Source organism: Sabethes cyaneus, chromosome 2, assembly GCF_943734655.1.
Source record: "Sabethes cyaneus chromosome 2, idSabCyanKW18_F2, whole genome shotgun sequence".
Classification (NCBI taxonomy): domain Eukaryota; kingdom Metazoa; phylum Arthropoda; class Insecta; order Diptera; family Culicidae; genus Sabethes; species Sabethes cyaneus.
The window spans coordinates 172,090,443-172,114,025 of NC_071354.1; the positions used below are offsets into that span (position 1 = coordinate 172,090,443).

At 39.1% G+C, this 23,583-nt stretch overlaps 1 protein-coding gene across 1 annotated transcript in view; it reads left to right on the forward strand.

Annotated features, from left to right (window-relative positions):
* The first annotated feature begins 2,258 nt into the window (after nucleotides 1-2,258).
* Nucleotides 2,259-23,583, forward strand: part of LOC128736356 (uncharacterized) — a 116,809-nt gene continuing 95,484 nt past the window's right edge. Inside the window, exon 1 of the mRNA XM_053830831.1 lies at nucleotides 2,259-2,708. Coding sequence (XP_053686806.1) covers nucleotides 2,259-2,708 — 450 coding nt within the window. The remainder of the gene's footprint in view (nucleotides 2,709-23,583) is intronic.

Below are 23,583 nucleotides of genomic sequence, written 5' to 3' on the forward strand. Positions count from 1 at the left end.
TTCTACAAAGTTATAGAGCATATTATTACAAGAAATTTTGCTAAAGACAGTAACCTTCTATCTCTGCAGCGAAGATAGAAATATCTTATTTATTGTATATGAATTTGTAAAATCAGTTTTTCTATTTTTGCTCTTTTTGTAATTGTTGTATGACTTTTTCATGTACTACAAAATTGTACAAATAGTAAAAATACACAACTTTGCTGAAAATAGTATACCTGTTTGTTTGCTTGCTATTTTATACAACACGTGTAGGTTTTTCAACGCCATATTGTTGTAAAGTTACAAATCGTTGTTTAACTAACGTATATTCTTCAACAAACTTATTGTGAGCAAAACGTCATAATTATTCAATGCATTAATAATTTAAATTGTTGGGAAAATGTATGCAGCAAAACTATCAGCAAATGTAAAATGTTTAAAATGTATCCGTCTGCTGGTAGTCGAGTAATTCGGAGTCAAAATTAGGGTATTCTTTATAATCAAAGTTCTACAGTTCCTAAACAAGCAAACATACAGGTATACTATTTTCAGCAAAGTTGTGTATTTTTACTATTTGTACAATTTTGTAGTACATGAAAAAGTCATACAACAATTACAAAAAGAGCAAAAATATAAAAACTGAGTTTACAAATTCATATACAATAAATAAGATTTTTCTATCTTAGCTGCAGAGATGGAAGGTTACTGTCTCTAGCAAAATTTCTTGTAATAATATGCTCTATAACTTTGCAGAGCACATCAATGTGTTATATTGACACTGAAAAAAAAAAATAATTTTTTTTTATTTCACCTTTAGGGGGATTAATCAAAATTTAGATTCCACCAGACGATAGAGCTTTTAATTTCAAGAAACTATTCTAAAGGTTCGATAAACCTAAAACCAAGTTTTCCCAGTCAAACCTCTATTGCGCACGTTTTCTTTGGTTTGGGGTTATAGTGCGCGCGAGTAACTGTGTTGCAAAAGTTGGCGCGAGTGTTTGAGGGTTAATATCTTTTGACCGGTACAACCAATTCTTATGAAATTTTGCATATATATTCGTAGTGTCAAAACCTCTCGTTTGATATTAAAATAATTGAAATTAGGTAAATCATCTTGGTTAAAATCATTATAAATTATTGTTAATTTTGGTGTGGTGTATACGGTTGCTCATAACTTTCAAATTAAACGTCCAATCAAAAAACCATTCAATAGTGATCTATTAGCATATATTATCTTTCAAATGAGACTAATAGCGCATAAATCGGTTTGGCCATCTCTAAGAAACAGGCGATAATTATTACCTTGTCAAAACAGGTTTTTTAAGCATAACTCTTAAACTACTTGTTTGTTTTCAATTAAAAATTTCTGAATAATTTAGCTTTAATAAGGGCTTTCATTTGATACTAAGATCGTTGAAATCGGTCATGTAGTTCTAGAGAAACCCGTGTCACGTATTTTTCACATTTTTGCTTATAACTTTTAAACGAAACGTCGTGTCACGAAGCAACTCAATAGTGATCTACTAGACAATAATATCTTTCAAACAAAAGTAATAGCGAACGATTCGGTTCAGCCATCTCTGAGAAACAGGCGATAGAAAAAATCATTACATACATACACACACACACACACAGACATTGCTCAAATCGTCGAACCCTATCGATTGGTATATGTGACTTGGCGCTCCGGGCCTCGGATCAATTTCGTGTTTTTCGACCAATTTTTAAACCTTTGTTATAGTATAACAAAGGTAAAAAGATGCCGACTTGAACGCGATGAATTTCATTTCGTTTAAAGTAGGGATCGATTAAAAATTTCGAGACGTAGCACTTGACACGGGTCGAACCCGAATGACTTCAAGTTAAAAGGTCCTTAATAAAACCATCATCATCATCATCACTTGACACGGGTACGTGGTCACATGGCATACTATTTCGCGAGTTTGAAGGCACTAGCACAAAAAACTATTGGGCTCCACGTTTAGGCTGCAGATCACCAATTGCTCCTCGCATCGAGCTAACCCCAGCGAACGAAACTCTGTCCCTGGAATCGAACCTACAACAAATGGAGTCTTAGCTCAACTAGTCGGCACTGATACCTCTGCAATACCATCTTGGGATTGGACACTGGGACGCAACGACTTCAGTATTATGGAAGCCTCTGACTGCTCCACCGTAGTGTTTGCACAGAGAACGAGGCTTCCAGCACACTCTTCCCGACAGTTACGCTTATTTCATTCCTCCTACTCACCCATGCCGTGTTCTCAGTACTATGGATGCCTCCGACCAGCCCTCAAGATACTGCAAGAGTCGCGTCACCCTCTAATCGTATTAACAACTCATCTTTAACAACGGAACGCACTGTAGATAGCATGGTGGAAACCCTCAGCCCGCCCGTCACATTCGAACGCTGCTTAAACTTCGATCATACAATTAGTTCCTGCCATCAGAACCGTTTCGTTCCTCTGCTCGGTGCCGGTGGTGATGAGGGTTTCCAACTTGCTTCTTTGGGTAAGTACCAGCATGATACCAGTCCATCTTCGCTTTTTGAAAGCCTCCCCGTTCGTAGTAATGATTTACACCAGCAACTGAACAACTTCATTGATGCTAAACACCCGTTTCACTGCTCGAATCACCCTTGTTCATCTCCGGGACGCTCATTGGACGGCATTTTGGAAGCTCCTGGTTCCTCCAGCCTAGTCCTGCCGTTTCCCGCTAGTATTCAGGTAAGTCTTTTCGGAACTGTGGCAAGATGGAGATCAGGAGTCTTCAAACTTTGGCAAACATATTCGAGAATTAGTTCATTCGCTGCCTGATGTCGATCCAATTCACAGCACTGCGGACAACGTTAATCTCAGCGAAGACAGTTCCTTCTCGGCCAGGCCTTCTACTGACGCGCCGATAACGCAGCCTAACGACGGGTGACGGCGGGGGCTCCTCCAGCTCTGCCTGATGGATGGCATTCTTCCGACACGTCGGTCATTAATGAGGAAAATGGTAGTCCGACCCCAAGTCGCAAGCAAGATCCTAGTCTTCTATCAAAACGTCGATGGAATGAATTCTGATGTTGAAGACTACCGACTAGTCGTATCGGATCGCTGCTATGATCATTGTCATATGCGAAACGTGGCTTAACTCTCAGACGATTTCCAGTCAAGTCTTTGGATCCGATTACGAAGTTTTCCGTTGTAATCGGAACCCTAACAACAGCCGTATACAGCCGGCGGTGGTGTTGTGATAGCTGTTTGTCGTGGATTGGAAGCGAGAGCTATCGAGAAGGACTTATGGAACAGCGTAGAACGGGTTCGGACGTCCATCAAGCTGAGTGATCGCTTCCTTTTTATGTGCCTTATATATCCCACCTGATCGTGTCCGCGACAACGATCTAATTGACGCTCACTGCCAGCCAGTTATTCAGTTATGACGAAGGCTTCGCCTCTTGGTGAGATAGTTATATTGGTTCAATTTGCCAGATACCTCGTGAAAACTCAACCATAGCGGTTTCCTCTATCCTGATTCTGGAAACTCTACGATCCTTGCCGTTGCAATGAATCGTCTTGACAACTATATAGTGCTACAATGCGTCATCAAGTTAATCATGTCGTCAACGACAACAACTGTTTCTTAGACCTCTGCTTCGTGATCTCACAGAACAAGGCCACATTTGTCTCAGCGGCTCCATGTTTGTTAATCAAGAGAGTTCCACACCAACCTCCTCTGATTGTCTGCATTGAAGATAAACTCCTTCAGGACTTCGATGAATGTCCAGCTGCTATCTCATATAACTTCCGTGTAAAGCTAATCAACAAAACATCAATGATTTGTCCAGTATTGACTGGGCAAATACACTAGATCCTGTTGACGCTGAAGCTACTGCACAGACCTTCACACATGTCTTGATATATGCTATCGATCGACATGTACCGAAAAGAAGCCTCCGCGGTACTTCTCATCCTCTTGGCATACGAGTGAGCTACGCAAGCTGAAGTCATACTAAAGAGCAGCATTAAGACGATTCACGAAATTTCGCACGCTTCCATTAAAACTCTACTATACGTGGATAAAAAATTTATACAGGCAAGTCAGTCGCCAATGCTTTTCGCTTTATCAACGCAGTATTCAACGAAGTCTTTCTGGAACTACGTAAACGAGCAACGCAAAGAGTCCGGGCTTCCGTCATCAATGGAATACAACGGAGAAATTGCTGCCACTCCTCAGAATATATGCCGTTTTTTCCAAAAAGATTGCAAGTGTTTTCACCAAGGAAGTATTGAGCGCTGACCGTGTTGCTCAAGCAGCCAACAACGTTCCAATATATATTCAAACGCTGGGTTCCATTGATATCAATGTCGAGAATTTCGGAGGCCGTGACCATGCTCAAGCCATCCTTCAATCCTGGACCCGATGGAATACCTTCCGTATTCCTGAAGAGACACATAGACTGCTTGTTGACACCGTTGCTTCGTTTGCTTCAAGTGTCCATCTCCAGCGGGATTTTCCCGTCGTGTTGGAAATTTACACATATGTTCCCTGTACACAAAAAGGAAGTAAACGAGTTGTAGACAACTATCGAGGCATCACTTTGATCACATCACAGAGGTCATGAAACTTTTACATTCCCACTGTAAGCAATATGTAAGTGCTGATCAACATGGCTTCGCTTCTCTGCGCTCTGCCACTATTAATCTGTTGTGTCTTACATCATACATAATGGAAGGTATGGCACAACGAGTTCAAACAGATGTTTTATACACCGATCTGTCGGCAGCCAGATAAACCACGCCATCACAATTGCAAAACTACATAGGCTGGGCGTTAGCGATAACCTTTTGCAATGGTTTTGCTCGTATCTATCCGATCAACAGCTGGTGGTTGCTGTTGGAGATTATTGATCCACTAGCTAACCAGCTTCATCAGATATACCTCATGGAAGCCACCTAGGTCCTCTGATTTTTCTGCTTTATTTCAACGACGGTTATTTGATCATTCCAGGTCCACGACTCTCGTATGCAGATGATCTTAAAATGTACTTAAATAGTATGTTAAGATCCGATTCTGTTTCATTATGAGCTCGCGGGCACAGTAATTGAACATGTTTCGCATATTAAAGGCTTGGGCGTTGTCTTAGATTCGCAGTTATTGTACAAAAATCATATCTCGTATCTTATCGCTAAAGCCTCAAGGTCCTTAGGTTTTATATTTAGGATCGCAAAAAAATTCTCTGACATATACTGGCTCAAGTCGCTATACAGGGTGTCCAATAAGTTCGAATACACTTTAAAAATGTATTTGAAAAATGAAAATACAAGATATTCTTTTCTGAGTCAATTTTTTATTGAAGCAGTGTTTATTGAGAACCTTTACGACATATTTGGTGGAAGCACCCCCCCGTTGGTGCTTTATGACGAACTTGAGACGTTTCTCAAAAGAATCACACGCGGCACGCAGTCCCAGATCTTGGAAACAAGCTCCTTAAATTGGTTCATACTGCTTTCTTTATGTTCGCTCTGCTTGGCCAGCCATAAAAGTCCAGGGGATTAAGATCCGGAAAGCTGGGAGGCCACAAAGTCTTATCGAGAAAATCAGTCTAATTCTCCCGACACCACGCTTGGACGATATTCGCCGTGTAGGCCGGTGCTCCGTAATGATCTTCCCCGTAGAGGTCACGACGTGCCGGAGCCACAACCTCCTCTAGAACCTCGGTCTTATAGTACGCAGCGTTGATTTTCACGCTTTTCTCGATAAACACCAGTAGAAGCTTTCCACGCTTGGATACGGCCCCCCAAACCATCACCGACGCGGCGCTCTGGAACCGCGGATATTTATGTGGGACGGGGGGATGTTAACCAACGTCAGCGCCCACAGCCGATTATTTTGGACATTGTGCGGCTGTTGCAAGATGAAGAGTTTCTCATCTGAAAACACGAACTCCTGCCCAGCGTGCCGCGAAAGTATCAGTTTTGCTCTGTCCAGCCGCTTCTTCGTTGTAGCCTCCGTTACCCCGTGAACCTTGCGTTTTATGTACGGCTTGCTTGCATCCCAGGTTCTTCGCCATGATGGTGTGGGCAGTCCCGATCGACACATCCAGGTCAACAGCGGTATTCCGGATTCTGAGAATTTTCACTACAATGACATAATGAGATCGGGCAACCAGTTTGTATATTAATAATCGGCAGTCATCTTGAGTAAATATTTATTTGAATTATTCGTTTAATATAACTTATTTATGCATATAATACAAAGCACAGAAAATTAAAATGCAGACCTGAAATAAATAATAAAGATATCAATCAAGCTCAACAATCACCATAAAATGTCACCATAAAAGACCGTTATTAAGCTTGTCATGCAATTTGTCATAGCAAATACAATTGGTGTGAGATACTTTCAAATCTGCCGACCCTTCTGTTGAGCTTAACCAAAAAATTAGATTGTCTCTAAAATCACTGATTTCATCAGGCAGCCCTGAGTTTAAGACACGAAGATTGGCCATTGGGCAGAGATGTTCCAGCGAGTGGGTGCGGTTACTCGTTTCAAGTTTTAGGCATAGCGGCTACATCAATCATATACAATCAATGATACATGACTAATGTTTTTTAGAAGTTTGCAAATTCAATTCTTTCCGTAAAAATTTCTGAAAAGCTTATTGATTTTCTTCGCTTTTTGCCATTTAAATATCCATGTTGGAAATAATAAAAATATAGTCATACTATTAGAGTCAAGCTGAAGTCATGCCACTAGAATGAATTAATCTAGAAAGGATACGCCAGAAGAACACGAAGGATTTAAATATTCAGGAAACATCGCCAGGGCGAAACCTCCAAGGGAGAATTACTTAAAGTGTCTGAATTTTGACTGTACTACTTTTTCGACGCTTGAAAAAGCCAAAAGTTTATGCCGACAGCAATGTCGATAGTCAGCTGACTTGAACGAGATTGCAAAGGTAAAGCGCTATTGTGGGCGGCTCCTAGTGCTGTTTTACCACCCCAATATACTGTGTTATGAATCATAATTATTAACGGCGGCAATGAAAAGATACCGTTAGATATGCCATCGGCGATAGGATTAGCTAGAATTGAATAGCGGATTTAATTTGCTACTAATCAACTACAGATGAAATAGATAGAAAGAGCAAAGCTATTAACGTAAATTGTAAAACGGCTATATTCACATAGAATTGACGTCAAGTACAACATTATGTCTACTGATTTATGAGATTGCGATTAGGTAAGTACTTCGATTAAGTGTAAATCTAGCCGATCGTTACATGAACAAGAGTAATCGATAGTAAATTATTCACTAAAAGTAAGCCAGTAAATGGTACTACATATATCCATCTTTATTTTTTATGACCGAAGAAATATGCCACTATCAAAACAAGAAATCTATGCAATAGAAATTATAATCGTCTTATTTCCTTCGGGAAAACGGAAATTTCTAAGAATAACTGTTCATGACGCATCTTTGTAACACAACGCAGTCAGACGATCTTCGGTGATGTTCTCAGTGTCTGAAAATCCTCTCAGGCACGCCTCCACAGAGGCAGCAATGCAAACAACCCAGAACCGTTTCCAGCCCAGACGCGGAACACGACAATCAAAATAAGTCCAGTGAAATTAAATCTCGTCCACAGCGATGGGAGAATAATTTAATTGTTCCAACTTCGCCCACACTCGGTCGGGTCCGGTAGAACCCCACGGTACACCTAGCTAGAGCACAACCCAACCGCCGGCTGGCTGTGCGGGACTTAGATAAGACCTGGTGCATTTTATTCATTTGATTTACATATGCACATCACGAACGAACGAACGCACCTCGGTCGATGCACACGAAAGCACGGTCTAGACCGAGAACCCACACTCTGGCTTTGCTACATTTTGAAACCTCAAGCGTGATTGTATAGGCTAGATATGGTTTAATCTCTTTAAATTTCTCCCAGACAAACCGAGTAATGGAATAAGCCAATAACCTTATAGTTTTAGTCATATTCATAATTTTTATTATGGAAACTGATACTGAATATTTGGAAACGACAAATTTGTTGGTGTGTAAATTCACCTACAGTTTGAAATTAACAACTTGTATCGTCAATTCAAAGCTTAAGTACAAGTGAAAAAAATCACCACCAACGTTCTTTGAACCGTTAAAGCATAGGCTCAACACTATCATGCAGAAGAAAAATTAACCAGCATACTTAAAAATGCAAAAAGTAAACGTTGTGCTCTAATGGTAGAAAAAAATTAAACAATGATGAAAAAATCCAGCAGAAAAAAAACATTCTTCACGCAAGACCTGCGAAGCATGACCATTTGATATCCGCTGATGGCAAAAAACGCAAAGGGTCCACCAAGTAAGAAAAAAGCGTGATGTCAGACATTGGCGAATAACAAAAACTATACGCTAAACCGGCGCTAAGGAAAGATTCTTCGCTTTGATTCCGATGCATGCAATTGGCCGCCAGCCGCCTGTCTGTGGGTGTCATTGAGTGGAGAGCACCCTCTACTGTGCTCTAATATATGTAGTGTAGGTAGAAGTGCAAGGATGTAAGGCCAACTCTAGTTTAGTTTCGACAGAGACAATGCAAGTAAGACAGCACTACATAATACGATCATATTGCCACCGATATATTTACATAAACCAGCATAGACTTTGAAGATAGGTATCATTACGCAGCAGTCAGTTGTTTACAGAACAAAGGCTGCGGATTAAATGAAGTGACTTTGAGAGGGAATTAATTAGTCATCATTGATTTTCCCAACATCAAAAGATTTTTTTTTGCTCCAACAAATAAATTATTTCCATAAAAATTTCTTCATTATATTCTCGTCAGAGAGAAGAATGCAGTGAATTCATCCTGTCCTGCCACTACCGGGCTTAAAGCAAACACCAACTTTGCACGGTGGTTGCCTGGAATTCTTACAACATGACCTGCCCATCTTTTGCCACCATATTTTAACATATTGAATAACTTTGTAGAACATTCGAAAGCAATAAAAAATCGTGTGCATAGTTATTGAGCACAAATGACACAAATGAAGACAAATGATGAAATTATATCACCCTTATAGGTGAATTCACGGTCACCCTAATAATGCAGAAAGATGCAATATATTTTATGAATAAACTTCTGCAAATACACCATACTTGAAAAATTATGCATTTTTACCCAATAAGACACCGCCTCTAGTTTCTGAGAATAATGATAATAAAGAACAGAAGTTGGCGCTAGTGTTTCATCACGCCATGCGTGAGAGTATGCTTGAAACTACCAATGCTTCCCTGTTGAATATTGTTATTGTTATTGTTTATTGATCCATCGGACAAGTCTCGTCTACATGAATAAAAATTAAAACTAGAACTACTACTACAACAGATGTCGTTACTTTGTAATGCATATGGTACATATTGGAAACAGCCCAATTTTGCGCGACAATAAATTTACTCAGCGCAGCTACAGTTTTCTCTCATGCTCTCATCTCAGTTTCTTTTGTGTTTATCGCTAATCGCAATATAACGTTTGACACCTGAACCAACAAACAAACATATTCAGCTCCTGGCTTTCATACGGTATCAAAATCACCTTCCCGGGCTCACGGAAGAATGGTAGTAAGATGCTATGGAGAGGTATAGGAAAAGTTTGTTTTTCATCAAAATTAGGCAGAAGTTATGAAAATTAAGCATAACAGAGTAACTTTACCACAAATCAAATGTAATTAGTGATTGTTTTTTGGTAGGAAAACATACATAATTGAGAAATTTTAATTTTGCTAGCACTAGTTAAGCTCCATCTCTTGAAAAGCAATGGTTCGTGCGGTGACCTATTGCCAATCTCCGCTTTTATGTGATTCTGGACGCCTTGGTTCTCCACCTGGGCTTGGGAGAAATTCAGGGGTTCGTCGAACTGCTACTTCCACCTTTCGGCCACCTCAGGATCGTCCGTCAAATTGCTAGTATTCTTATCTCGACGCATTTTGGCTCGCGATACAAAGTTTTGGCGGGGTGCGTTCAGTTTCTGGTAGAACTTTCGCGTTTCCTGAGAACGATACAGCTGTTCCAACTCCACATACTCCTGCTGTTCCAGATAGTGCTTCTTCTCCCGGAAGATTTAGGTTTGCTGCATGAATTACCTACGAATGGCCGAAACACAAATTGCAGAATCAGGAATGGCCGAAATGAAAAATGGCATAATAAATCTTATTGCCGAATCACAAATCGCTGAAATACGAGTAGCCGAGTGTCATATTCAACCGAAAATATTCGCCGCCTTCAATGTTGGGAGTACGTTGTCCTTACTCGCTGCCGAGTAATCCCTACTAGTTAGTAAACCTAGGAAAATGCATGCACGTAAATAGAAGCGCTTCCGACGGCGAGAAATTTGGTCATTTGGATTTCGGCTACTTGTTATTTAGCCTTTTGTGTTTCGTCCATTCGATACCAACCCCCGGCTTCATCTTCCTCTGTTTGTGTCTTTCCACATTCTGATGTGTGGCCCTGCACATCTTTTCCGCCCGCGCAGTGTTCTTCTAATCCATCGCTTTTTTACATTTATCGTCATCGAGTAGTTCAAGTGACTGCTATAGGACCAATACAAGTCTAAAATACGTTATTTCAACTACATGTGGTAGAAGCATACTTGGGCTGATTCCAAGCTACGTGCTCCGCTACACTGCTAATGGCTATTTTGATGATGTTCCAACAGTCCTCGAGAGGGGCTTCGTCCAGTTCATCCTCTTCCGGCAGCGCAGCATAGAGTGAATGCGCGTGGTTTGCGCTGACGTCTGGCTGCTTCAGTCGCGCGAGATTTAACCTAAGCTGTAGTCGATTCCGAATGGTGTACACAAGGGAGAGTTTTTGGCCCACCGTCACTAGGTAGTGATCCGAGTCTTCAATCGATTCCGAGACTTCAACATCGATCTAAACGTGGTCGGTCTGTAATTCTGTCTGATTTGATAACCTCCAGGTGTACTTGTGTAGGAGTCTAGGCTGGAAGAAGGTACTACGTACGGTCATGTTCTTGGAGACGGCAAAGTCAATAAGTCTGAGGCCCAATTCGTTGGTTAGTGGATAGTAAGCCGAGCCGTCTAATCACCGGTTTTTATTCTACGTCCTGGCCGGTTTGAGCATTGAAATCCCCTATGACGATCTTAATATCATGTTTTAGGGCAGCGGTTGTATTCACGCTCCAACTGCGCGTAGAACTCCTCTTTGTCGTCATTGGTGAGGTGGGGACTGTGCACGATGATAATGCTTGTGTTGAAGAACCGGTCCTTGATTCTCAACCTGCACATTCGAGGATTGACTGGCCATCACCTAATCACCCGTTTCCGCATCTCGCCCGTCATTATGAAAGCTGTACTTAGCTCGTCTGTGGTGTCTGAACGTACGTACCGTTGAGCCTTTCCAGCACATATCCTGCAGCGCTACGACGTCGAACAATACGTCGGAAAGCACTCAAATGCTCCCTTGGAAATCGTAAGATCGGCAATTCCTCGTACCGAGTTTCCATCGCATAAGTCTATTCCGATTGTCAAAGTTCTAATCAAAATAAGGCATTTTTCGATGAAACCAATTGCATTTGACGGGGAAATTTTTCTAGTTTTTCTAAAATATTTCAACACTTGCAGTAGCCAGTGGACGCCGGAGGTATTCCGGGTTGTTCGTGAGTGTGTCAAAAACTGATTTTTTTCGTTGCTGATATCTTTGTCTGTCATGGAAAATATTCATATTTTGTACGAAAACTAGACTTTGTTTTCAGTCGATTGGTGAAAAGAGAACGAAAATCCGTCGAGGCACAAAAAAGTTACGGTAATTTCCGTGAAATCAGTAGCAGTAACATCTATTGCTCTGACCATTTTAGGACATGACCCAAGTCATATTCATATGAGTATCAAAATTTAAGGTTTTTTGAGCCACTGACACTAGAAGCATTTCCAGGTCCATAGTTTGCCATGGTAACCCTGTAGCAGGTTCTAGCTCTCCCGGCGAGAGTGATCGTTTTAGGAAATATCTGAAACCATATCAATATGGGTGTCAAATTTAATGATTCTCAACCTACGTAAATTCTAGAAGATTGACACCCATATTGGTAAGGTTTCGGCCATGTTTTAAAATAGCCATGAAGGAGGGACGTTACTGGCAACATTTGCCAGAACTTTCACTAAAATAGCCACATCTCGGTTGTCTCTGTTCTCTTTACACCAGTAGGCTGAAAATAAATTCTAGTTTTGGGACAAAATACGAATATCATTGAATCCCCCGGACAATCCGCAATATATCCGGTATCCACTGATTACTGCAAATCTTGTGATAGGGTATGTTGCTGCTTCGTCTTAATTGCCTATTCCCGTCCTATCCAACACAAATTATTAAAAATATCAGCGATTTTTACGACACACAATACAAAACTAGTTATACCCTAATATTTTAGTTTGTTGTCTAGCATATGCGATCAATCAAAGTGAGCTGAGATCTATTTAAATGCTTTTTATCATTAAAGAAGTCCTAATAGCCAAATTTTCTACGTTTTTTCGTGCGACGGAGAAGAAAATGTTGACTAATCGTTTTAATTTCCGTCATTCATAAATGAAAATAACTCACGCAAGGCATTGTCGTTATTCTACAGCTAGGAAAACTTGCCTGACCTGCAGAAATATTGCAGATTTTTAGTTCGGACGATACAAAATTTTGATGGACGGATTTTAAAACGGTACGACGAATTTAAGATATAAAGTCAGTTGCGTAATTTGAATAGAATGCTGTAATAATCGCTCTTTAGTGAAATCAAAGAGCACGGATCGGAAGGTAAGTGTGTTTGAGTCAAATCAGCAGCAGAACTTTTGGAGTATTCATTAAATCCACCTGAGAAATGATGAAAATTAGAGTGGCTTTCCTTACTACGACGGGAATTAGAAATAAACCTTATATTGGAAAAACCAGAAAACTTTCCCCGTCGAATGCATTTGGTTTCATCGAAAAATGTCTTATTTTGTAGAAGTTATGGCAGTTTGAATTTCATCAAAATTTTGACTGTTCCGATAATTTTGTCTAAGTAGGGTATTTTGCCTATCATTGAACGATTCCAATGATTGGACAGCGTCCAATAAAACACTAATTCTAGAATACATATACGCTCAAACCCTATCAAAGTGCACGAATTACTCACTTTGATCAGTTGTGGATCATTTCTTGTAATAATAGCGTTACATAAGGCAAGATTTAATAACAAAAATTCAAGTTAAACATTGTCATATACAATATGGGCTATAACCCTCAATTTTGTTAGCATTTCAGATAAGAAACATGTCTCGCTAATTAACGTTTAAAATAATTAAATTACCATATCATGCTGTACACAGCTAATGATATACATCTATGCACTATTTGTCAACATTTTCAAGCAAATTAAAAAATTACTTATAGTTCTTAAAGTATTAAAATTTGACTGTTTAATCATTGGACAAAAAAGCAACGATTGTCCTAAGCTTGTACAAGAACTGAAATAGCATGAAAAACCCGCATTACTGCTCATTATGCATGTGTATTTGACAGTTCTTATGTCTATGGCACTGTTTACAAATGGTTTTCATTTGTACGCAAAAGTTTTCCGAAGAAAATTTATGTAATGATATTAATTTTTTATTTTATACACACATATGCTTTTAACTTTTTTGTTTTAATACAACAATTTTGAGGAAAATAGTCCTATTGCAAACTAAAGCTACTCCAGATTTGTTTAAACTATTTGTACTTGTGCCTTATCTGAGAAATTGTATTATCGAGTATTTGATTTGGTGCTAAAAGTGCCTGCTCCTTAATTAGGGTAATCACAAAAATCATCATTTTAGTCTAAAAACTTGAAGAAAATTAAGAAGTTTGAATCACCGAATCGTTCCGGTCCTAATGGTACTGACAGCAAACGTAAGATACTTCTATGAATATTGTACATAGAATAATATTGGGTTGAAACAATTTTTTTATATAACGTCGAAAATATTTTTTTTTCTAAATTTTCGCCAACAATGGCGAGCAAGTTTTTGATATTTTTAAGAGCTAAATAATTTTTATCATTACTTTTGAAAAATTATAAACTTTATAATATTATTTCTTTTATAAATAAAGGTTCGATGATGAAACGAAGATGAATGGTGCATTTTTTCAACTTTAACGAAACGGATACTCGCAGTTTTTCAGATTATTATCTTGCTAACAAATTTGTTTCGAGTAACAAGGAGAGAAACAAACATAGTTTCCCTTGTAAAAAACAGGTCTTGTCATTAGGCCGCAGGAAATAGAAGAATAGGAAAAAGTATGCTTCGAGGGAACCGTAAAGAGAGAAAAATTTGCGGGAAAGCAACAGAAATGAAGGAGAAGAGCATTGAAGTTTAAAAGGGGAAAATAACATTCCTTAAGAAATATATTGATAAATAGTAACATGATAACTAATTGCTGATTATTTTTAATGAATATATCTTAAAATGTATTTATTCTTAATAGTAAGCTATCAAATTAACTTTGAGGTTGGTGCAATATATTGCATGTCCAACCATTGGACAATAAGTGTCCAACTATAGGACAATACGGTTTCAGAACTGTTCAACGATTGGGCTTTCAACCGTTGTTAAAAAATCGCATATTTTTCCACGAAAAGCCTATTTATTTCGTGAAAATGGCCATGTATTGTGAACATATTTTGTATCTGAGTCAGATTTTTATGTTTCTGTCTATTTGTAATTATTTGTTTAGCAAATATCGTTAAAACTCAAAACTCAGAGGCTTAGCTGTGCGATCATTGGCAAATTACCCTATAAAGTTTTCATTGCGCAACGGTACACGTAAAATATATTTTGGTCCAGTTTTATGCAATCATTAAAACTCGATATGCTAACCGTAGAGTAGAGGTTCGAGATTCATGTCAGACCTATAGAGTAAGGAGGGGCAAAAGTGCGATGGAGGTAAAAGTGCGATTCGATGGTTTATCGGTGCAGATTCCGAGTAAATTGACTATTTTGGCATGGATGGATGACTACTTTGACAGCTAAAATCTAACGTAAGCTTTGGTTGTTTACAAAGCATGGTTGCTGAGTTACGTGCAAATGTTATTTTAGGGCGGTTCTGATGTAATTTTTCGTTATACGGCAAATACGATATCAACAGGAGGATATTACTTGTTGAAAATTTGTAGCAGCGTTTTACATCACTCACATATCTATTTTGAAAATGTGGTTAAAGGAGTTTACAAAATATATTTCGCTTTTCCATAATTTGATCAAACCTTGTCAAGCGCCTATGGGGACAAAAGTACGATTCACGAACGGGGTAAAAGTGCGAGTCATGGACGAGGCAAAAATACATAGGTAATTATATACAGTTTTAGGCGCTATATTACAGATACTAGAACTGGAGGATCTGCAGAAAACTGAGTGTTCTATAGATGCTGGATGAAGGAAAACACTGTCTATCCGCTGGGTTAACAAGAAAAAAACGTTTGGTAAAGTTTCGATCTGACGGAGGCTGCAGCACGCCAGCGGAAAATAGGAAAAGTGCAAATTTAGAATATTCCTTACCGAAACTTATCGCAGATTGAAGATATTATGGTTTTGTTAGCTACTGCTGTGCTAATTTCATGGATTCATGCTTCGTACTTTTTCCCCGCGGTATTCGTACTTTTGCCTCCGCTAGTGGGGTAAAAGTGCGATTCGGCAGCTAATCAGAAAAATAAAAAAATTGTTTTGCATAACACTATTACCCCAGATGATTTATAGTTCAATGTGAAGATATTGAATTATTGCATCGATATAAAATATATTTTATTGTTGTGCTTATTTATATCTCATGAAAATGGATGACGACTTCAAACATCGCAGTTATGCCCCGCCCTACTCTATATAACTGATGACTGAGACCTGTGATGCATTTGCTCTGTTCTACAAAGCTTTACATGAACTTCAGATTCTACAGTGACGAAAGTCAAATGAAAATAGTTTTTTTTATGGTGAAAAAAGATCGTTTTTATCCCAACAGATACCAGCAATATATACACATGTACAAAGAGAAAAGTAAAGCGAAATACCTTTCATTTGCGTTCTGTTGGCATCAAGAAATTGAATCTAGCCCAGTGCCATTTGTAGATGTCGTGATAACCGACATTTTTTCGCAATTTTTTACTATGCACTTTCTATTGACTATCGCGATGTGCTGTACTGCTGCTTTTAATAATAAATTAGGAAAAACTGCTTTTCCAACGCTGGCTATCAAACCTGTTTAAGATTCACACAGAATAACCGACAATTTATGCAATGGTGGCATACAACCGCGAGATGCAGATGCAGATCGTCTGATTATCTTTCCCTCATTGAAGAAGAAAGCGAATCGGCATTCGATGGGAATGTGATGAATTATCAGGTAACCCGATCTGTTTTCTCTAGTCAGCACTGCAGACTGTGGTGCAATACTGCACCCGTGCACCGCACCGGGCGGTGCTACATTCCAGCATCATCAGTTTTAGCAGATAGTAGATGAGTGTTGGCAGCAGCAACAGGCAAGAAAGATCGATGCTAGCCTGTACAAGCAGTTTTGCATAATTGTTTGCTAATGTAGTTGCAATTGATGCCGCCAGACTCCGAGTGTACGTGCCCTAAGTTATAAACCTGCTAAAGCGATGGGAAAAGTCGTTCTGGAAATAAACTTGTCGGTTAAATAAGTGATTATGCGATTAACTTTTGATCTTTCTGTTCGACTTTAGTGCTGATTGGGTTTAGATAATTGTAAGTAGAAGTTATGGCATCGCACTATGTAAGATCTTTCAGTACAAATCTAGAAATCAGTTGTTTTCTGGTAATGATGGATTCTGTCTGATTAGAACACTGGATCTTAATTTTTCAACCAATAACCATTCCAAAATCTTTAATGTCAGCTTGTTTGAGGTTAATAATTTATTTCAAATCGTCACCGTCGAGTGGCTTCTTTGCGGCATTTTCAGTATCCAACAGACCAGACCAAGACCAATGCGCACATAACTGCGGGCTAGTTCCAATTTGGCGTCCCGTTTATATGCTGATTGTCAACTGAATTTTTCATAGACTTGGAGTCTTTTCCAATCTATATTTTATATTTCAATCACATACCGGTTGCAGTGCAATTCGCTAATGGAGGCACTCGTAGCGAAGTTTTCCGGTGCATAATCAAACGATGATTTCCCGGATCAATCGCCAGACTGATTATTGTTTGTCTGTGCAGCAAAGTGGATTGTACGTATAATTGAGTAATGAACTTGCAGCCCAATCTATGCTGGAGTAGCAAAACTTTGATTTCAATGTGCGGAATCTAGCTAAGGCAAAAAATCTTCTTTGTTCAACATTCAAATTTTTCTTTAGTTTCAAGGTCTTGGTTCATGATTGGTTCAAGGAGTTTTCTTTCAGTTGCAATGTGAGTTGCCAATAATTTTTCTAAACTTGCTAAACTTTGTGTACTTCATGCCTACTTTTATGAAGCAATCTAAACATTTTTTAATTGCTAGCGGCATGCGTACCTATTTATAGGCTGATCGGTTGCAGTTATGCCTGTAAATGTGGAGTACATTTCGCGTGGACAGAACAGTGAGAAAAAGCTTAATGTTTTTGGTGTTTTTGCGTTTGCTGTTCTAGATGTTTAACTTTTCCCAAAATACGTGGTACCTACTTTTAAAACATATCAAAATCGTTGACGTGAACTATTGGCAAAACTGTGAAAAACGTTACTAATAATTTAAATTTTATTATTTCATTATTATTTTAAAAGATATCTATTTTTCCGACTTTGTAAGCTTCACTAGTGTACAGTGATACAAATCCGTATTCGTACGCCAACTTGCAGATTTAATTTTTCTACATTTGAAAGTTTAACAGAAATTTTAGGGACATGTTATTCAGGTAAAATTATAATGTAAGATGTTAATTTTAAGGTATGATATCTGGTTTTGGACAAATGGTTTTTATTTATCTGAAAAAAAAAAAAAAAAAATTATAAATTAGCATGAAAAAATCCACTCAAATTCATATTCGTACGGGCTTCGAATTAACAGTTTTGATTTCGCAGATGTGGCTTAGTTTCAAAGATTAGTATTTAGTATGGTCTCCCTTGGTCATTGCAACTGCCTTTAGTCGTTTTGGAATGCTGTCTACGAGTTTTTTCGTATATTCGGTGGGAATTTGGCCCCATTCGTCCATCAAGTGCTTTCTAAGATCATTTTTGTTAGAAATTTGATGGCTTCTAACTTTTTTGTCGAAATATTCCAAAAGGTTTTTAATGGGATTGATGTTTGGAGATATTGTGGTGGAGTATCAGTAAGTTTTTAGCAGTTGTAAAGTAGCCATGTGGGTTTCTTTAAGAAACTTTCTTAACTTTCTTAAGTGCTTGGTGCTTTGGGTCATTGTCTCGGTAAAACTTGAACCTCTGACTAAATCCCATTTTGATGGCACTTTGCTTCAAATTTTGGTTGAAAAGGTTTAAATATATATTTTGATCCATTATGCCATCGATGAAGACTTAATTGCCAACACCTTTAGCCGTAATCCACCCTCTTACCATACCTCCACCCCGCCGTGTTTAACCGTTGCTTTCAGATTTTTTACATTTAGTTCATCGTTTGGCTTTTCCCATGCAAAACGACGACCATCTTAACCAAAGATGTTAAATTTGAACTCATCTTGAACTCCACTTCTTCGTAAAGCGAAAAGGGAACGAATCGTTGGCTGCGTCGTTTGAGAACTAATAGATCAGTAGTGTTAAAGAACAATTTCAAGAGTGCGAGTGGCAACTACAGAAAGTTAAATGCTGCACTTTAAAGGTCGTACGTTTTAAGGGTGCAGTTTGGTTTGCGTCGGAATCCAAAATCCTTTTGGAGTTTTGTGAATACGAAGAGGAAAAATCAGTCAATCCCATCTAACATGGTTTACGATGGCAGAAAATCTACTAGTGAAGCCGAAGCATGTGATTTCTTTGCGATACATTTTGCTTTAGTCTTTCAAGCCGAACAATCGTCCGATGCAGACGCCGAACTTGCCGCGTCTAATGTCTCACTGGATTCTGTAGGCCTGGATACGTTTGAAATTTCGCCCGCCATGATTGTTGCTGCCTCAAAAAAGTTCGTACGTTCCTGGACCGGATGGAATTCCGGTTGTTGTTTCCTGTCGCTGTGCTAGTTCTTTTGCTGAGCCGTTAGCCGCCATTTTTAACCGATCATTCGTTGGGGGAGAATTTCCTGCGAGCTGGAAGCTGTCATACATGTTTCCCGTGTATAAAAGTGGTGATTGTCGTGACGTCAGAAATTACCGTGGAATTACTAGCCTTTCCGCCGCCTCGAAGCTGTTCGAGATTATCGTCAGCGACCGAATTCTACAAGCAACGAAGTCTTATATCTCCTCTGACAAACATGGTTTCATTCCCGGCAGATCCGTAACTACAAACTTGTTAGACTTCGTTACCACTTGTTCGACGACTATGGAAGCCAGAGCGCCAGTAGATGTCATCTATACGGATATGAAAGCGGCTTTCGATAAAATTGACTACAAAGTATTACTGCGTAAATTGTTGCGAATGGGAGCCTCGAGCAGATTGGTGTCGTGGCTTTCATCCTATCTGATTGATAGAACGCTTCATGTCAAACACGGTCGTTCACGGCATCTCGTTACCGTTTGTTAATAAATCTGGAGTTCCGCAAGGGAGCAATTTAGGACCACCTTTGTTCGTCGTTTTCTTCAACGATGTTGCATTCTCGCTTGGTCATAGATGCAACCTCATTTACGCCGATGATTTGAAAATCTACGTAGTGGTGCGCTCTATCGAAGACTGCCTCCATCTGCAAATGTTGCTAAACGTGTTCGTCAATTGGTGTCAGCTGAATAAACTTGTTATCAGTATCGCAAAATGCAACGTCATGACCTTTCATCGTTCTTCAGATCCGATTATGTTTGATTACCATATCGACGGTACTATTTTGAATCGAGTGGACCATGTAACGGACCTTGGTATTCTAATGGATCCTAAGCTTACCTTTCATGCGCACAACAAGTCGATCATTTTCAAGGCAAACTGACAGCTTGGCTTCATCACCAAAATTGCCAAGGACTTTACGGATCCGCATTGCTTAAAGGCATTATATTGTTCTCTTGTTAGGCCGATCCTTGAAAACACTTCCATTATATGGACACCGAACGACGTAACGAGGAACTTAAGGATCGAGCGAGTCCAAAAAAGTTTTATTCGGCTCGCTCTCAGGAATCCTCCGTGGCATTATCCCTGGAACCTTCCAGCGTATCCAGATAGATGTCAACTGCTTAGTCTCGAAATGATCGCTCCGAGACGAAAAATCCAGCAAGCCGCTTTCGTTGTTAAACTGCTCGCTGGCGACATCGATTGCCCACATCTTTTATCCCTGCTTGATTTCCGGGCATCAGGAAGAACCTTGCGACAGCGATCATTAATGCAGCCAGAATTTTATCGAACACGCTATGGTTACAACCAACCCATCGCTGCAATGGTGCGCCTGTTTACTTCGGTGGAAAATGTGTTCGAGTTTGGAATGTCTGTATCCCAATTTGTTAACCGAGTGAAAAGATTAAATATTATATAATTATATCATACACTTCATTAAGACAAATTGTCAGATGGATTATAAATAAATAAACAAATAAACAACGCTCCTGTTCCGACATCAAACGGAAGCTTCGCCGAATACCCGATTACGGACCATTTACAAAGGTTCACTAATGTTTTTTCAACAATGGGCAATGTATCTTTAATTTCAGTAAATCAGATCATCATCAAATATCTTTATCTTTATTTGACAGCTCGAGAAATAAACTCCAAAATGAGTTGCCACCCATTATATGGAAATTTCCTCTTAAAATTGATATTCTCACAAACGAAATTCACGAGTTGGAATTCAATTTATCCTTTACTGGTTGAAAGCGAACGCCGCTAAGCACAGTTTACAAAAAGTCCGTAATTCGTTTTTGATTTTTAATTGAATGTAGAGGCACACGCATATCTTACTGCTATTTGACCTTGTTTTCGAACTTCATTTCATGCACTCATGTTACAATTATTAAACTCTATCGCCATACGTCACCCTCAGCCGTGAAGCAAGCAGGTAAGTATAATGCATATGGCATAATGCAAACCGTACCGCATGCAATGGATGCTTGCTCACCTTGAAGAGGCGAGTCAACCGCGTTGCATTTTTTGTTTTGCGGAAGTTCAAGAGCATCCAGGCAAATTTTTCGAGTCCACTCCGGTTTGGTTTTTTGCCAACAGAGCGCGAGCAAAAGGAAGTTGATCAGCAAAAACAAGTTTCATCAATGCAATGTGGGATAGTGCTTATTAAAAGTACCGAGAGTTTAGCGGAATCAGCTCTGCTGTGTGGATATTTTGTTACATTTATGTCACCGCTGCAGTCTGCAGAGCCGTCAATTAAGCTACTTTAAGCAATAAGCGAATCATTAATCATCGCGCTTTATTCGCTTTGATGTTCTAGCTGCTTGGCGGTTTTCACACATTAATGTTCCTTTCTTTCTCGAAAACGTATTCACAGTCGAAATTTGAGTAACTTTCACTCACACTAAAACTAAGCAGATTTCCGTCATTTAACGCCTAATTATGATATGTCGCACGATTGAAGCATGCAAGCCGGTCCCTAGAGGTAAAAGTGAATGGCACGGCGCCAACGGCACCACTTTCCATGCTTTAGCGCGCTGCAAGGACCTACATAATGTGCTCATGCCATGCGACTTTTTGAACTGCAAACGTCAGCCGTTTTTTAGTGCGAAGTACTGCACTCAGAAAAACAATTTTAATGCCTTTTGTTTTCTTCTTCTTCTGCAACAAATTACCTTATATTTCTTAGAGGTTTCTGGCAAGATTTGAAAATTTCATGAGAAAACACAATAGAAATTAGATCGAATCAACAAAGAAATGATTGTTAATTTTTACGAAAGGCAGATGCAATTTCCTAGATTGTTTTTCTGCGTGCACTTTTAGCCAGACGAAGGCCGACCAGCGTCGGTAATTGTGTCAACCTGTGCTGCAACTGAATTGCGCCGCAGTGACGACGTTCCTTAGGGGGGAAATCAGGTCGCACCGGACGGCCTCCATCGGTCGCTCACCGGCCGGACGCGACGGGACGGCAATAAAGGCAAAGAAAATGCCTATAAAAGTGAAATCCATACCCGTTCCGGAAAAGCCTAATCTCATTAGTTAGTTTTTTACCAGTTAGTTTGTGGCAGTGTTCTAGTAAGTGGAAGCTTTCGTTTTCCTTTTGTTGGTTGATTGGAATTGTTTGAAATCAAGCTTAACAGTTCTGTTTGATCGTGATTGCCGACTTTTGCCAGCATTTTAATCTTTTTAAATGATTATTTAAAATGATGAAATTTTGTTAAATTCATCAATAGATTACTGATAGATTACTTTCCGAAGAAGGTTTTGAAAAGTAAGACATCGATTTTCGAATTCACACATTTGTATGATGTGAAACACATTTTCTTTATAAATTCACGTTCAATCAAGACTATTGACACATTTTACCACCGTCTACATTTTGCTTAGCAATATACCAATGTATGTAAAATATGAAACATGTAGTTTTTTTTTTTATTTTAATGTGGTTTTAACCATTTGGTCATTCACCAGAACATGTAGTTCGAAATCGAGTTCGTTACCTAATTTCTTCTGTTGTAAACCGATGCGTTACGCAAATTATTATTGTACTCATAAGGTATCACGCAGTTTACAATTGAAGATGATTGATGAGCTTCACTACATAATAGACCTCTAAGAGTGGATCACGGTATTACTAGGTGCTGTAAATTGGCTTTCATTATAGCGCAGAGCTATTATCGGTTACACCCTAGCCTTTTGATTGCAAGCAGGCAGGCTGAGAAATGCAGCCTTGCCTGTGCGTTGTTGTACGTTTTGCCTAAAACAATTTCTTAGGGCTACGGGCTGTGAATCGTAGCTGTAAATTATTGATTTTTAATTAAATGTAGCAAATGTTTAATTAAATGTAGCAAAAGCATGTTCAGCAAGTCTGAAGAAAACCAAAGTGAGTGTTTAAAGTTTGCACTAAGATTGTATTCCGAAATGTCGGAAAGAGAATACACAACTCTCGTCGAACAATAAATTTTAAACGGTTAATGCCATTATTGCAGTCTGCAAAATGGCAACATCGACTATTTTCATCATTTTCAACATGAACTTTTCACTCTTTGAAAGCAATTCCAATTTACATTTATTTGGGATAATTCATCTGACCTTGGATTTGTCAATATGAATAAAATTTAATTTAAATATTTAGGTTAAGTTAAATGCGCAAACAAGTGCGTAGGTTCACCGAATTTGAACAGCTCCTCCACCTTCGAAAAAGTCCTTATGCATTCTGTTTTTGGCTCGTTGTAACCGAATCCAGTACCTCAATACCATCAATATTGTAGCTGAAGCCAATCGGGTTTGTAATGCGGTAAAAACTCATCACCTTGCATTTGGCAATGCTCACAATGAGCCAGTTCAGTTTGCACTATTCACCAAACAAATCGAGCAACTCTTGCAGGCGGCGACAGTCGTCTATGTTTT